This window comes from Pteropus medius, unplaced genomic scaffold, assembly GCF_902729225.1.
Source record: "Pteropus medius unplaced genomic scaffold, Ma_sr-lr_union100, whole genome shotgun sequence".
In the NCBI taxonomy this organism is placed as follows: domain Eukaryota; kingdom Metazoa; phylum Chordata; class Mammalia; order Chiroptera; family Pteropodidae; genus Pteropus; species Pteropus medius.
Genome location: NW_024344321.1, coordinates 384807 through 397052, shown reverse-complemented (window position 1 = coordinate 397052; position 12246 = coordinate 384807). Strand labels below are relative to the sequence as shown.

At 44.3% G+C, this 12246-nt stretch overlaps 2 protein-coding genes, 2 non-coding genes and 1 pseudogene across 5 annotated transcripts in view; all 5 read right to left on the bottom strand.

Annotated features, from left to right (window-relative positions):
• Nucleotides 1–3473, bottom strand: part of RNASE4 (ribonuclease A family member 4) — a 14633-nt gene extending 11160 nt beyond the window's left edge. Inside the window, 1 exon segment of the mRNA XM_039869823.1 lies at nt 3388–3473. The gene's annotated coding sequence lies outside the window, so the exon portion shown is untranslated.
• The window catches only part of ANG (angiogenin), an 11297-nt gene extending 3143 nt beyond the window's left edge, over nt 1–8154 (bottom strand). The window contains exons 1-3 of one of the 2 annotated variants that reach the window (XM_039869817.1): nt 8000–8154; nt 4577–4730; nt 3388–3473 (exon numbers count right to left, since the gene is read on the bottom strand). In XM_039869817.1, coding sequence (XP_039725751.1) covers nt 3388–3473; nt 4577–4730; nt 8000–8050 — 291 coding nt within the window. In that variant the 5' untranslated portion in view covers nt 8051–8154. Of the gene's footprint in view, nt 1–3020; nt 3022–3387; nt 3474–4576; nt 4731–7999 lie in introns of both variants that reach the window. The other variant, XM_039869818.1, reaches the window with a different exon arrangement.
• LOC120608116 (uncharacterized) lies at nt 7013–7131 on the bottom strand (annotated as a pseudogene).
• A 1730-nt stretch (nt 8155–9884) lies between the features above and the next one.
• On the bottom strand, nt 9885–9956 carry TRNAP-UGG (transfer RNA proline (anticodon UGG)). Its single transcript has one exon. It is a non-coding gene; the product is annotated as a tRNA-Pro (tRNA).
• Nucleotides 9957–11037: 1081 nt separating this feature from the next.
• TRNAY-GUA (transfer RNA tyrosine (anticodon GUA)) lies at nt 11038–11127 on the bottom strand. Its single transcript is given in 2 exon segments — nt 11038–11073; nt 11091–11127. It is a non-coding gene; the product is annotated as a tRNA-Tyr (tRNA).
• Between the last annotated feature and the right edge of the window lie 1119 nt (nt 11128–12246).

The window sequence follows — 12246 nt, the reverse complement described above, 5'->3', positions numbered from 1 at the left end:
CACCCAAAAGAGTCATTAGGTGGCAGTGGTGGATAGAAATGTTGCCAATGTCTTCTGTGCTGTGGTGGAGACACTGGGTCCTTGTAGGAGGTACCAATGCTATACAGGTTGTGAGGATATTGTTGTTCACAGAAGGGAATCTGAGCTGGCAGGCCTGTCTAAAATCTGTTCAAATACTTCATGCTTTAGATATGAAGACCAAGGCCACCCCACTGGATATGTGTCAAAGCAAAAGTCACAAAGCTATAGATGTGCCCACAAGGATATAGCAAAATAAAGATATACCTTTTGTTAGTTTTCATGGGTTCCATCTCCAAGCTTTTATTTACGTACTCTTGGACTAACAATTACCTGTTTATTACTGGTGTACAAGCTACAGAAGGGCAGAGCCCATATTATACACCTTGAATCACAGTGCCTGCCTCATAGTACACCCTCAACAATTTTTTTTTTTTTTAATGATTGACTTCATTTTCCTTTCAGGCCTAAATTTGTTCATCTATAAAATGAGAAAGTTGCTAACTCTAAAACCTGAAAATTCCGTGGTTCTCATTAAGCATAAGAGAATGTATTCTAGTTTCTTTAGCAAAAGTAGAGTGACCGTGGAGTTACAGAGGCAAGTTTGTATAAGTGTAGACAGTGGCACAAAGTACCAGGTGGAAGAAATAGATGATAGGATGACCTGTGGCCCAATCTCACTGAGATGCATCATTCCTTAAGGTTCAGTGTGCAAGCCAAGTTCACAGAACACCTCGAGTTAAGGCACTGGACTGACGCTACACAGGGGCTTCACATCCTACAAAGCCACTTGTTGGTTGGAGGTTAAAGGCCTTACATCCCAGTCTGGAGAGGTAAAGGAGAATCTTTGTTTCTAATCTGCAGAATTTGCACATTCATTCTGTAACAACTCAGCTAAATTTTGGTCGGATCTCTTGAATACAAAACACTGCCAGGCTTTTTGTAATCTCAACTCCCTAAAACATCCAGAAACCAAATCCCAGCCAGTACATACAGTGACCACCAGTATCTAACATCTGCTCACCCATTCACAACATCCTCGCTCATATATTCAATTCTTAATTTCCCAAAAGAGGTAAAATGGTATTGGAAGAAAACAAGTACAAGATAGATTACTTGTGGTAAGAAGCGAATCTGCCTAGGCCGAGTGTGCACAGCCTCACACCTAGTGGTCAAACTCATTTGCACATATTTTGCCATACCCAAGCACAGAACTGTCAGTTAGTGGAATTTTATCAGTGGAATTTGTCCCAACTGTTCTTTAGACTAACTTTATCCTCTACCTCAAATCGATCCCTTAGTCTTCACAAGAATTAATATTCTCTTGTCTCCACTGGCAGTGTTTTGTATTCAAGAGATCTGTCCAATTTTACACACCAGGGAGTTAGCTTGACAGTCTATGATGAGTAACTGTGGTTATAATTTCTATAAATGTAGTTTCACACTTTTATAAATACTAGGATGATATCTTCAAAAGTGAAAGCATAACACCCAATGCAGATTCCTCCCTTTATCTCTTTTCCTTCTTTCTTCCCTTTGACCTGCCAGTGTACCTGTGAAGACTCATAGGAAATTGGTTTAATTCGAGATAAATGTACCTATTGTTGATTCCTTGTAAGTTGACAGTAGTTGGAAATGTAACAAAACTTGGTAGGGCCCTTTTTGTTTGCCTTGAGGGCTATTTATTCCTGTCACTGTGCAGTTAGCATTGTAGAGAGATGCCTATGGGATGGGTCAGGACAGAGTAGGTAGCTCTAGTATCTAGTAAAAATTCAGTTTTTCCTTCCTGCCATGTCAAGGGTGACTTGAGGTTCTACTGTTGTGATCATGGTGGATTTTTCCAGGACTGGAGTTTGCAAGTGCTTGGGCCTCTGTTGTTGGAGGAGAGAGCAGCCCCTTCATGAGAGTCTTGCTATGTGAGGCGCTTATAAGGTCTAGGGCTGGATGGACACTCGCCCTTCCAGTGCCCTTCCTTCTGCAGTTTGCACATTGATTATGCCTCAGTCCCGACAATGCCACTCATGGTCAACGAAGATCAAGGCCCTCCAGGCCTGCAAGGTTTTTATTGCCTAGGGTCACCTCACGATAGTCCCTGTATTATGGCAGCTAAAATGTGCGCCCTTTTTGTACTTCGCTTCCTTCTCTGCCCAGTTCCAATTATTGGACACCTTAAAGACCACTGGCACCAAGGCAGCCTGCGGGGTTGGAGTTTAGGCCCCAACTTTGGGAACTTCCTTTGAATATTAGGTACAGACCGAGTCATGAAATGTATGGCTAGGAGTGTCTGGCCTTCAGATTTTGGGCTAATGTTATTATATTCTCTAAAAATCTCAGAAAACTGGTTAAGGCAACATAAAACACAGAAATTACTTTGATTAAGCAGAAAACTTTTCCATAACATCAGTAGCTGAGATGTTATGGAAATAGTCTAAGAAACATTAAAATACAACTTTAATTTTGCATTAGTTTACTTTTGACACTTAAATTTCCAATCTTTTTTAGCTTAATCATGTAAAATTTCCTCTCAGGATTTCTCTTCACAAACCTTCTACTACTTTCCTCATTCCTTCAGTTTGCCTCTTTTCACTCATTTAGAAATAACAAACTTTAAGACAAACACCTTTCTTTTAATTTTCTTTAAAATAAATCTCTATACTTTATACCTTCTGTTACCAAAAACATACATTTTCCTTTCCATCGTAATTAGAATTCTTAACTGAACCACCATATTACATATAACACAGACAAATATAGATCAGAGATTATGCACATACTCATATTTCCCATCATCAGTATTTGTAACTTCCCTGCGGGTGCCAACTCAGCGGGTTAAAGTACATTCCTGAGTGTCCTCTCCTCCCCTAGCCTGCTGATCTCTGCGAGCCTCCCTCTCTGTTTCTTGCTCATACTCAGGAGGCAATGGTGGTGGAGGAGCAGAAGGCAGTGGAGGAGTATGAAGGTCCTCATGCCCCTCCAAAGTCCTTTGCAGTGCAGCAAACAACTCTTCACCATCTGCCCCCAGGAGTCTCTGATCCTCTTGGGTGGTATCAAGACAATTCCTTATTAGAGACCATAGAGAAAATGTGGTAATGGGGATCGTATCGGGCCCTTCAGAGGTATAGCGCCCTTGTAATTGCTTCCCAGTCCTCTCCCAGGTCTATTTACAGTTCCTTCCTCTGGGAAGCAAGGACAAGTTTCTTGCACAAAATTTAAAAACTCAGTTAATTGCTCTCCTTTCACTTTACGGCCTCTAGCTCTAAGCATAGTCTTAAGCATTTGTACATAAATGTATCGGTCCTTTGACTCCTGCTGTCCCATGTTTTACTCCTGATTATATATCTACTTCCCCAAGGGAGTCTCCTCATTTACCCCTTTCGCGCGTCTTCCCGTCTTCCCGTACTCAGGTCCCTGTTCAGGCGCCACCTGCCGTGTCCAGCGCAGCTCGGGAGAAATACCTGAGTGGTAAGGGTGGGAGATTAAGAAAAGACAGAAAGTTGGGATTAGGAGGTCCACTGTCCAAGGATGATGGAGCAGTGGCGTAGTTTTATTTTTGCAAGTTGCTTTTATACAAGAACATACAATTGCTGGCATAAGCAGTTTTCCTTAGGCAAAGCAACACTTTCTTCTGCTTTCCCAAAGCCACATCCTGTCATGACCTTCAGCTTGTTTTTCTGCCTACGGCTTCATTTGTACTTCCTTCTTCTCAGAAAGAATTTGGCGAGGCAAGGCAACCCTTGGCTGCCCTTGTAGACTGCAAGGACCTTGTCAGCTTACAGTGCACTCTCCACAGACTAACTTTATCCTCTGTCTCAAACCGATCCCTTAGTCTTCACGAGAATTAATATTCTCTTCTTGTCTCCATCGGTAATGTTTTGTATTCAAGAGATCCGTCCAATTTTACACACCAGGGAGTTAGCTTGACAGTCTATGATGAGTAACTGTGGTTATAATTTCTATAAATGTAGCTTCACACTTTTATATATACTAGGGTGATATCCTCCAAAGCGAAAGCATAACACCCAATGCATATTCCTCCATTTATCTCCTTTCCTTCTTTCTTCCATTTGACCTGCCAATGTACCTTCTTTTGATCTTGGGATGTGTTCCACTTTGCTCTCAAAGAGCAATCAAACTTTTTTAAGGAGAAAAAAATTAGTAGGGAAGTTTGGAAGAAAACAGAGCTAAAAGCATACTTTCTGTTTCTTTCCTTGTTCTATCAAAATGTCTGTATGGGAGTGGGGTGGGGAGGGGGCTTCACATGCCCTTCAGCAAATGGCTTCCCCAGATCTTCGGAGATTTTATCACAATTCAGGAATCTCTCCTAAACCTCCACTTGCTCCCAGTCTCACTAATTTCCCTTTATCCACATATAGGCTATCTCCAAAGAAATCTGTTTTCATTTTAAATTTTAGAATCTGATGCCTTTTCTCTTTAATTCATGAGTTTGCACCCGGAGGCTTTAAAGGGGAAGAAAATGTTTCACTGAAATGGACAGATGGCTAGAAATAGTATATAAAGATAAACAGAATGATAGATTACCCAGGGGTAAGGATCTTACAAAAATCTGGAAATTGTCTTCCGACTGAAGGCAGCTTCTGGCTGTTTGTTCCTGGAGATGGGTTCCAGTTGTCTGAACCTAGAGGCCCCTCTGGTTCTGATTTAGAGTGATCAAATGAACTGGTTGGGGAGACTAATTCCAAAGATCCCCGATCCTGGCAGAGATGTGAAAATGAAGCACACTGCTCTTAGAGAAACAAGGAGAGTCAGTCATTCACTACTTCCCTGGGCATGACTGGGTCAAATATTAAGCCACTGGAAAGGATTAGAGATTTGTTCTGGGAAGCAAAGTTTGATATTGATAAACATGGCCCTTTGTCCCAAAGCTGCTTTTTTTCTGATGTCTGTGGTTCTTACAACTGCCCACGACAGGACCAAGGTTTCATTGTTCACATGCAATGACCTAGATCCAGAAGATGTTGTTTCCGATCTATGTGCCAACTCCAAGAACTGCCTTGGAAGAAGCCCAGAGTAAATGGGATCTCCCAGCAGGAGGCTCTTCATTGTACTTTCTATTTACACACATAATTTGGTTTCACGAAAGGATGCCATGCCAATAAGTAGGTTATTCCATAGATTTCACAGAACCAGGAAAGCACTTCTAAAAAGGGTAATGTGACAGCTATTAGTAGCCTGCCCCTGACCTCAATCTCCCAGCTACTAACCTTCAGAAATATTCTTGCTGTATTTCCTGGGCTTCTCCTTCCTTTCATCCTAATCATCAAAGAGATTAACCCTGAGTACTGGATCTTCTGTTCCTTGTAGCAAGTGCAAAACTGATTATCTCCACCATGCTGAAACACTGATAATCATCACTCCTTTAATGGTTAATTAATCTCCTTTAGATAGAATCCTTTCTATCTAAACTCTCCATTAGATAGAATCCTTTGAGAGAAGAATAATTATCTTACTCATCTCTACAATCTTAGTTTCTAAAACAGAGACTGGCTCCAAGCCACCAAGTTCTTTTTGTTATCCCTCCTGGTCTAGGAATGCACTCTCTGATCTCACTTTGGACACCACAACCGTGCAATCTCTCTCGGCTTCTCTGAAGGTTCATTGACACAGCTGGGTTTGGTAGCAGTTACCAAACAAGGCAGGCCTGATTCTCAGGTAAAACAAGAAGGCTTCCAAAAGTTCCAGGAAAGCTCTGCTTCTACCTTACTGATAAATCCTGAGAGCCCATCGAAATACCTTCATTTCTGAGGTATTGGTCCCCATTCCAATGCAAAAATCTCTAGGAGAGATTAATTCTTTGAATAGCCGTCAATGAGTTACACGTTCTTGGGCATGCGCTCTAGAGCATATCGTAAGAATAGTTTTTGGTAACTGGAAGGGCCTCAGGATTTAAGGAAGAAGAAAAGTGGGCAGCATGGAGAACCTGAAAAAGGACAAACTTTACCTGCTTTTCACTTATGTTGGGACACAGTCCTGCCTGAGCTTTTCTTGTTACCTCTGTCTTCTCCCTTCTTTCCTGCATCCCCAACCAAATATTGAGCTAAAAGGAAAAAAGCTGGGGGTAGTGAGAAGAGGACCAAGCAAACTGCCACAAACTGCCTTTCTCTCTGTACCTGGTGCCTCGCGGTTACTGAAGTTTCTGGAAAGGAAGGGACAGGCACGTCTCTAACCATTTGTTCTGCCAAACACCAAAGTTCAAAATCTTTCAGGAGCAAGAGAAGTAACAGGACATGGGGCCCTTAGAGTGGGACCTCTATTGGCATCTAGCAGAGTGCCCAAATGCTTACCTTCCTTTTGTGGGCAGACCAGCTATTTGAGAGTGGTGCCTATTTTAAATTAATCACATATCACTTTTTAAAGAGACACTAAAGAAATGAGTTCTAAAAAGTTATCAACCAGTCATTTATTAGGGAAGACAGCTGCCAGGGCCACTGCAACACCCTGATTGCCTCAGCAGTCGCATAAGAAGGGAGCAGTAGTCAACTCGCACAGCCTGTAGGGATCAGGATGATTTGATCAACACAACCCTTCTCTGATACATCAGCTAAAAGCAGAGATAAAGTACCCCACTCAACATTACACACACACACACACACACACACACACACACACACACACACACACACACACACAGAGTCCCATGGCTCTGAAACACCAGTTCAAGCATCACTGCCACAAAAGCAAAGATCAGCCTTTGATTTTAGAGTTATGAAGTGGTCCTGGGGAGCAGTCACCAGCTTCTGAACACAGCTGCATCCCATCTTTGCCTCTAGGATTTCATTGGACAGCCTTGGGAGAATTCTCAATCTGCCTACAACTTTGACAATGCAGAGTCAGGTGAATAGTGAATGGCTACTTACTTTCATTCTAATTGTTTTGTTTTGTTTTGTTTTTTAGGGGAGGCAACCCTTGGTTGACCTCACAGAAAGCAAGGACCTTGTCAGCTTACAATCCCTTATTTTTTTTTTTTTATTTTTTATGCCTACAGCACCTGGTCTTCCTAGGTGGTCTCCCATCCAAGTTCTAACCAGGCCCTACCCTGCTTAGCTTCCAAGATCGGACAGGATCGGGCTTGTTCAGGGTGGCATGGACGTAGACTAATTGTTTTTATTTTCAGCTTGGCACAATGAGTTTATCATGAAACAGGCTTAAGGGGAAAGATTTATGATTTCATTAAAATGCATCTAAATGCTTACTCATTTGTTTTTCAAAATACAAGGAATTATAGTCTATGATTAATGAAAATTATATTTTTGTCAGTGATTTTAATAGGTGTGAAGCAACTGCCAATTGAAAAACATATTTCAAAAATGTTCTGATAGCTTGAACTTGAAAGTTAGTCCCCTTCTTCTGAAATGTTTTTCTTTGTCTCTTCTTCAAGCCAATAGATTCCCTGCACATAAACACAAGAAGCATGGGTTCTCTTCTAAGGATTCTAGTGTTGGTATACTTTCCTTCCTTATGCAAAGTACATGTTTAATTCTGTCCTTCAGGCTAATTTTAAAATTAGGTGATGGAGGGAAGGGGTTAATCTGTAATTTCCTTTATAACTCTTATGTATTTTAGGCCTATAAGCATGAAACTTATTAAGTAAAAGAATAGTTAAAAGAGGATCAAGCTCATATAAAAAAGAAGGATCATGCCTCCATCTCCAGGAAGGAGAGACAATATTGATAGAGGGAGAATGGGAACAAAGATCTGCTAACATCTCAATATTTCCAAACAGATAAAATTAATCATTTTGCTTTTCAACAAACTCTGGGCTTTGTGCCCATTCTCTCTTTCCCAGATATTTCAAGGTATTCTGTGAATAACTATTTACAGAGATTGCTCTTCGTTCGAATATAGTATAATAAAAACTCCTAAAGAGGGATTTCGCTGGCCTGCTTTGGTCCACTTTCTTAGCCACCTACTTTATGAATTATACTGGTAAATGCTTCCAACAATAACTTGACAAGCCTCTTACCTTCACCTGCTCAAACCTGGCATCTGCACTTTCGACAGCAGTCAGAGCCATTCCTCTTTTCCTGGCATGCTTTCTTCTTCTTCTTTTTTTAATGAGAGTTCTTTTACAATACCTGACCACTCCATGCAGTCATAGAATGAAAAAGAGAGGTACCTCGAAGTCCATCTGTTAACTCATTTTACAGATGAGGAAACTGAGGAACAAAAAGAGAACATGTATTGCCCAAAGAACATCTAGTGTTCCTAGAACTGGAAGCTTTCCAATACAACACTACACAGCTTTCATACTCTATACTAGTAATTTCTAGAAAACCAAGGCTAATTTGCCGTTTAAGGGAAAAGTACTTTGACTATTTCCATAAATTCCAAAAATATTTTACTGCCCCTTTATCTGTAAAAAAGTTGCTTGAAATAAAGTATCTTTCTGCACTGACTAACTAGTTAGTAGCTGTGTAGTTAAGTAGCTCTTTGAATACCTGAGGCTGCTTCTGGGAAGTTGGCCATGTGCTGTTTTGATAATTATGTCACTTGGGTTTCTAGTGATTACATTTATGACTTCATTTTAAGGTTCTTGATGACACAGAGGGAAGGTCTTGGCTCATTTGAGATTTCCCTAGTCTCCAGAATGGTGCTGAAACTGTTTTTACTGTCCTTCCTGAGTAAAGATGTCCTGTTATGTCCATGTGCTGTTATCATTTGATGTGCTTCTCATAGTAATAAAGTTGAGGAAGAATGCTCCAGTAAGAAAGCTTAAAGAAGAGGCTGTCGACAGTGGCTCCAAGAATTTCACAGCAGTGAGTGAGGGTTGGCTAAGGGTGAGGAGACAAGGGTGAGCAAACAGAAAACCAAAACACCAGTCTCCATGTCAGTTTTGCTTGCAAAAAAACCGAGGTAAAGCTTGCTTCATAAATCTGGTAATCAACCTGGGTGCCAAACAAAGAATCCTTAGTTTGATCAAGTGCAGGCCTCCCCGGGCCGCCCTTGGTTTCGCCAACGCAATCGTCTCCTTGAAGCCCACGTTCTAGGCAATAGGCATTCATATTGCCGCCTCTGTTCATAGGGTGGGAACGTAGAATCTCTAACTACAAGAACTGCACTTTTACCTTCCTTCACATGCCTCAGTTCCTCCAGTTCGGTCCCCAAAACTCCTCCCGGAGGAGCCCCACAAGGCTTATGCTAAGAAGGGGCTCTCCCGACCAAAATGCCCCTGGCAAAGCTACCGACAGGGAGGAGAAGGAGGAGCAGAAGTGTGAACTCACCCGGGCCTAGAAACAAAGCTGCAGAAACGGGCAGGACAGTGAAAAGAGACGTTTTTATTTCTCACCCGCTTCTTCCTCCTTTCTATGACGATGAGGAACTGGTATGTTTTGATTTCTGCTTTGGATCTGCGTGGGGTCAGCGAGCGTTTGTGTGTGTACACGGATGGGATGGGGGTGCAGCGAGGTGAGGAAGGTTGGCTGGCGAGCCCCTGGTAGTTGGGACCGCGCTCTGTTTCTCGAAGGAGGCCCCTCGCGTCTGGACTTTTCTTGGGAGGAGGCGCCACAGCAGCCCCCGCCCCAGGCTCAGTGGGGAGGTTCCCTGCTTGGGCGGGGAGAGCGCCTGGAGGTCTGAGTCCGAGATGCAAAGTCCTCGAAAACACGGACTGCAGGGGCAGCAGAACGCAAACAACCTTCCCTGCTCCCAGGAGCCAGGCTCCACGCAGGCTCTGCTTCCAGGGAAGTCCAGGAAGCCAGGCATTTTCGTCCCGCACAGGTCATCAGCCTCATCTGCCACGTGTTCATTTAGTGTATCTTTTGCAGAACAGTGCGGAACACGAGAAAGTTTGTACAGGACAGAACTGTTTTTCAGTAGTTCTCCAAAGTAGGGAGAGGAAATTTAAAAAGCTTGGGCTCGTCCGGGATTTGAACCCGGGACCTCTCGCACCCAAAGCGAGAATCATACCCCTAGACCAACGAGCCATAGGGAAGACAAAGCGCCGCTGTTTCCTCTGAGTTTTTTTTTCTCATCGGTATTTGGCTGCCAGGCTACTCCGGAGTTTTGTTCTTTGTTGTGAAAGTTACCTTTTGCTTCGCTTAGTTTTCCCTCCCATTTTCATCGTTTTACATCTGATTCTGGCCCTAGTCTAGCATATTCTCCCTGATCCACGTCCTGGACTCTTTCAGATGCCAGATGGGTTGAGGAGACACAGCTTTTCAGACTTTAGGCCACTTTTCTGAGTTCCACTGAGCCCCGCCCAAGACGGCTCTAGCTACGAGCTCGAGTCTGGAGGGAACTGGGTTGGAGCCCGAGGGCCCGAGCGAGGCTCGGTTCCAAGGCTGTACGGTCCTGAGCTCCAGGACAGACACACGGGAACTGTATCTGTCGCTCTGCTACTACCTCGCAGGAGCATTAAATCCTAGGCAAGGACTTGTGGGCATCAAAATACGGGGAGCCAGAGTCGGTCGGATGCGCGTGTTGAGATGTTCCAGTCCCCTCGCTGTTTCCCTGTATGAACATCAAGTTTTCCATCTCCCCATCTTTGCTTTAATTGTTTCCTCGGTCTGGAATTCTCTCTCCAGTTCACGTCAAATTCTGTCCCTTATTCCTGTTCCAGCTCAAAATCTTTTCATGGAACTATAAAAATAGACTAGCAGCTAAGTAAATTAAAAGGACCTATTTCTACTTGGATGTGTGTATAGAATGGGGTCAGACACTCAGGCTGAAGGTCACAGTTAAGAGATTTGTTCCGCAAATTAGTCCCAAGGGCCGCAGGTGTACCTGCGGGTGGCCTTGGGTCTCAGACTTTTGGACCTCAGGCAGCAACCTAAGATCAACCAGAAGCAAAAAGAAAGAACATCTTAGAGGAAAATCAGAAACTTTCCAGCTGGTTGTTATATGTCACTCCTCACTGTTATTAGCCAGATGAGATGCGCGAAGTTCAAGTTCCAGCGACTAAGCCAAGTTTTTTGGGAGGACTGCAGTAAGGTCTGAAGAAAGGGACTCCAAATGCTGAAGAACGAAAGAAACGTGGCGCAGAGGCAGCCCAAAAATGTCAGCTCGTCCTTCGAGCCGGAATCGAACCAGCGACCTAAGGATGACAACATAGGAAGATGCTACAGTCCTCCGCTCTACCAGCTGAGCTATCGAAGGGAGCACTGAAACTTGCTTTCTGGAATCTCCTACTCAGAGAACATTGTAAAACAGAGGTGGTTGGGGGAAGGTCTTCTGGTTACTGGTGGGCGGACACAGCGATATAACTATCTTGTGAGAACGTCCTACATCCTCAGTTCTGGGGACAACCCTTCTAGAGTTGGGTTCTCCTGTTTCACTGAAGGCTCTTTACAGGCGCCTCTAGAGCCCGTGAATCCCGAGGCCGCCCGCGGAGGGTGAGGGATATGTTCGCTGAAAGGGATCTTCACGTAGCGCGCGGGCCCGGGACCTCCCTGGCATGATGTGTGTCTAGAGTAGAGCGGCCCCTCGGGCGTCAGAGAACTAGGGCCTGGGGCGATGGGACACACAATTCTGACCGTGCAACTTCTAGTCAGGGAAATGGGCGCGGGCCTCGGGGCTCCGGCCTGGGCCTCCCCTATTTTCCTCACTTCCTGCACTCACCTCTGAACCCAGGCGCATCAGCACAGACCAGCTGCAGCTCTCTTCGGTTCACACGTCCGCAGACTCCGGGACGCAGAGGATGTGGAACTGAGTATATAGACGGGTAAGCCCAGTGTTTCTGTAAGAACTGACTTTTGATGAAAATATTTTAAGGTTTTCCAAAGAGGAAGGCACAGTTTCTTTGGGTCAATAACAAATTTAGTGACCCAAGTCTCGACCTGAATATTCTCCGCTGAAATTCTGAAGTGTTGGAAAGCCCACTGAATCATGACACCTCGCCAGACTGCCTGCATTCTCCCGCAAGCCTAACCCGGACGGCTGACACAGCCAGGAGGCCCTTGTTCCGGAATGCAAGCCTGCCCAGAGCGGCTGTTGAGGGCTCTCTCCTATTCTCTTCTCCCACCGCCCTCATCCCCGCTTGGGTTCCAGCCGCCCTCATCCCCGCTTGGGTTCCAGCCGCCCTCGCGGTTCTCGCAGCGCGTAAGTCCGCACACGCCAGCAGGGCTTTCCGCGTGGTGTAATGGGTTCTGCCACAACCCAGGCAAGGCAGCAAAACAGTACTTACGCGGTAGCGTAGGAACCTGAGAGGTAGCGGTTCTGCTCAGCGGTGTTTATTCGGGAGGTCTGGAGGGCGGCGAGAAGATATACTGAACCAGA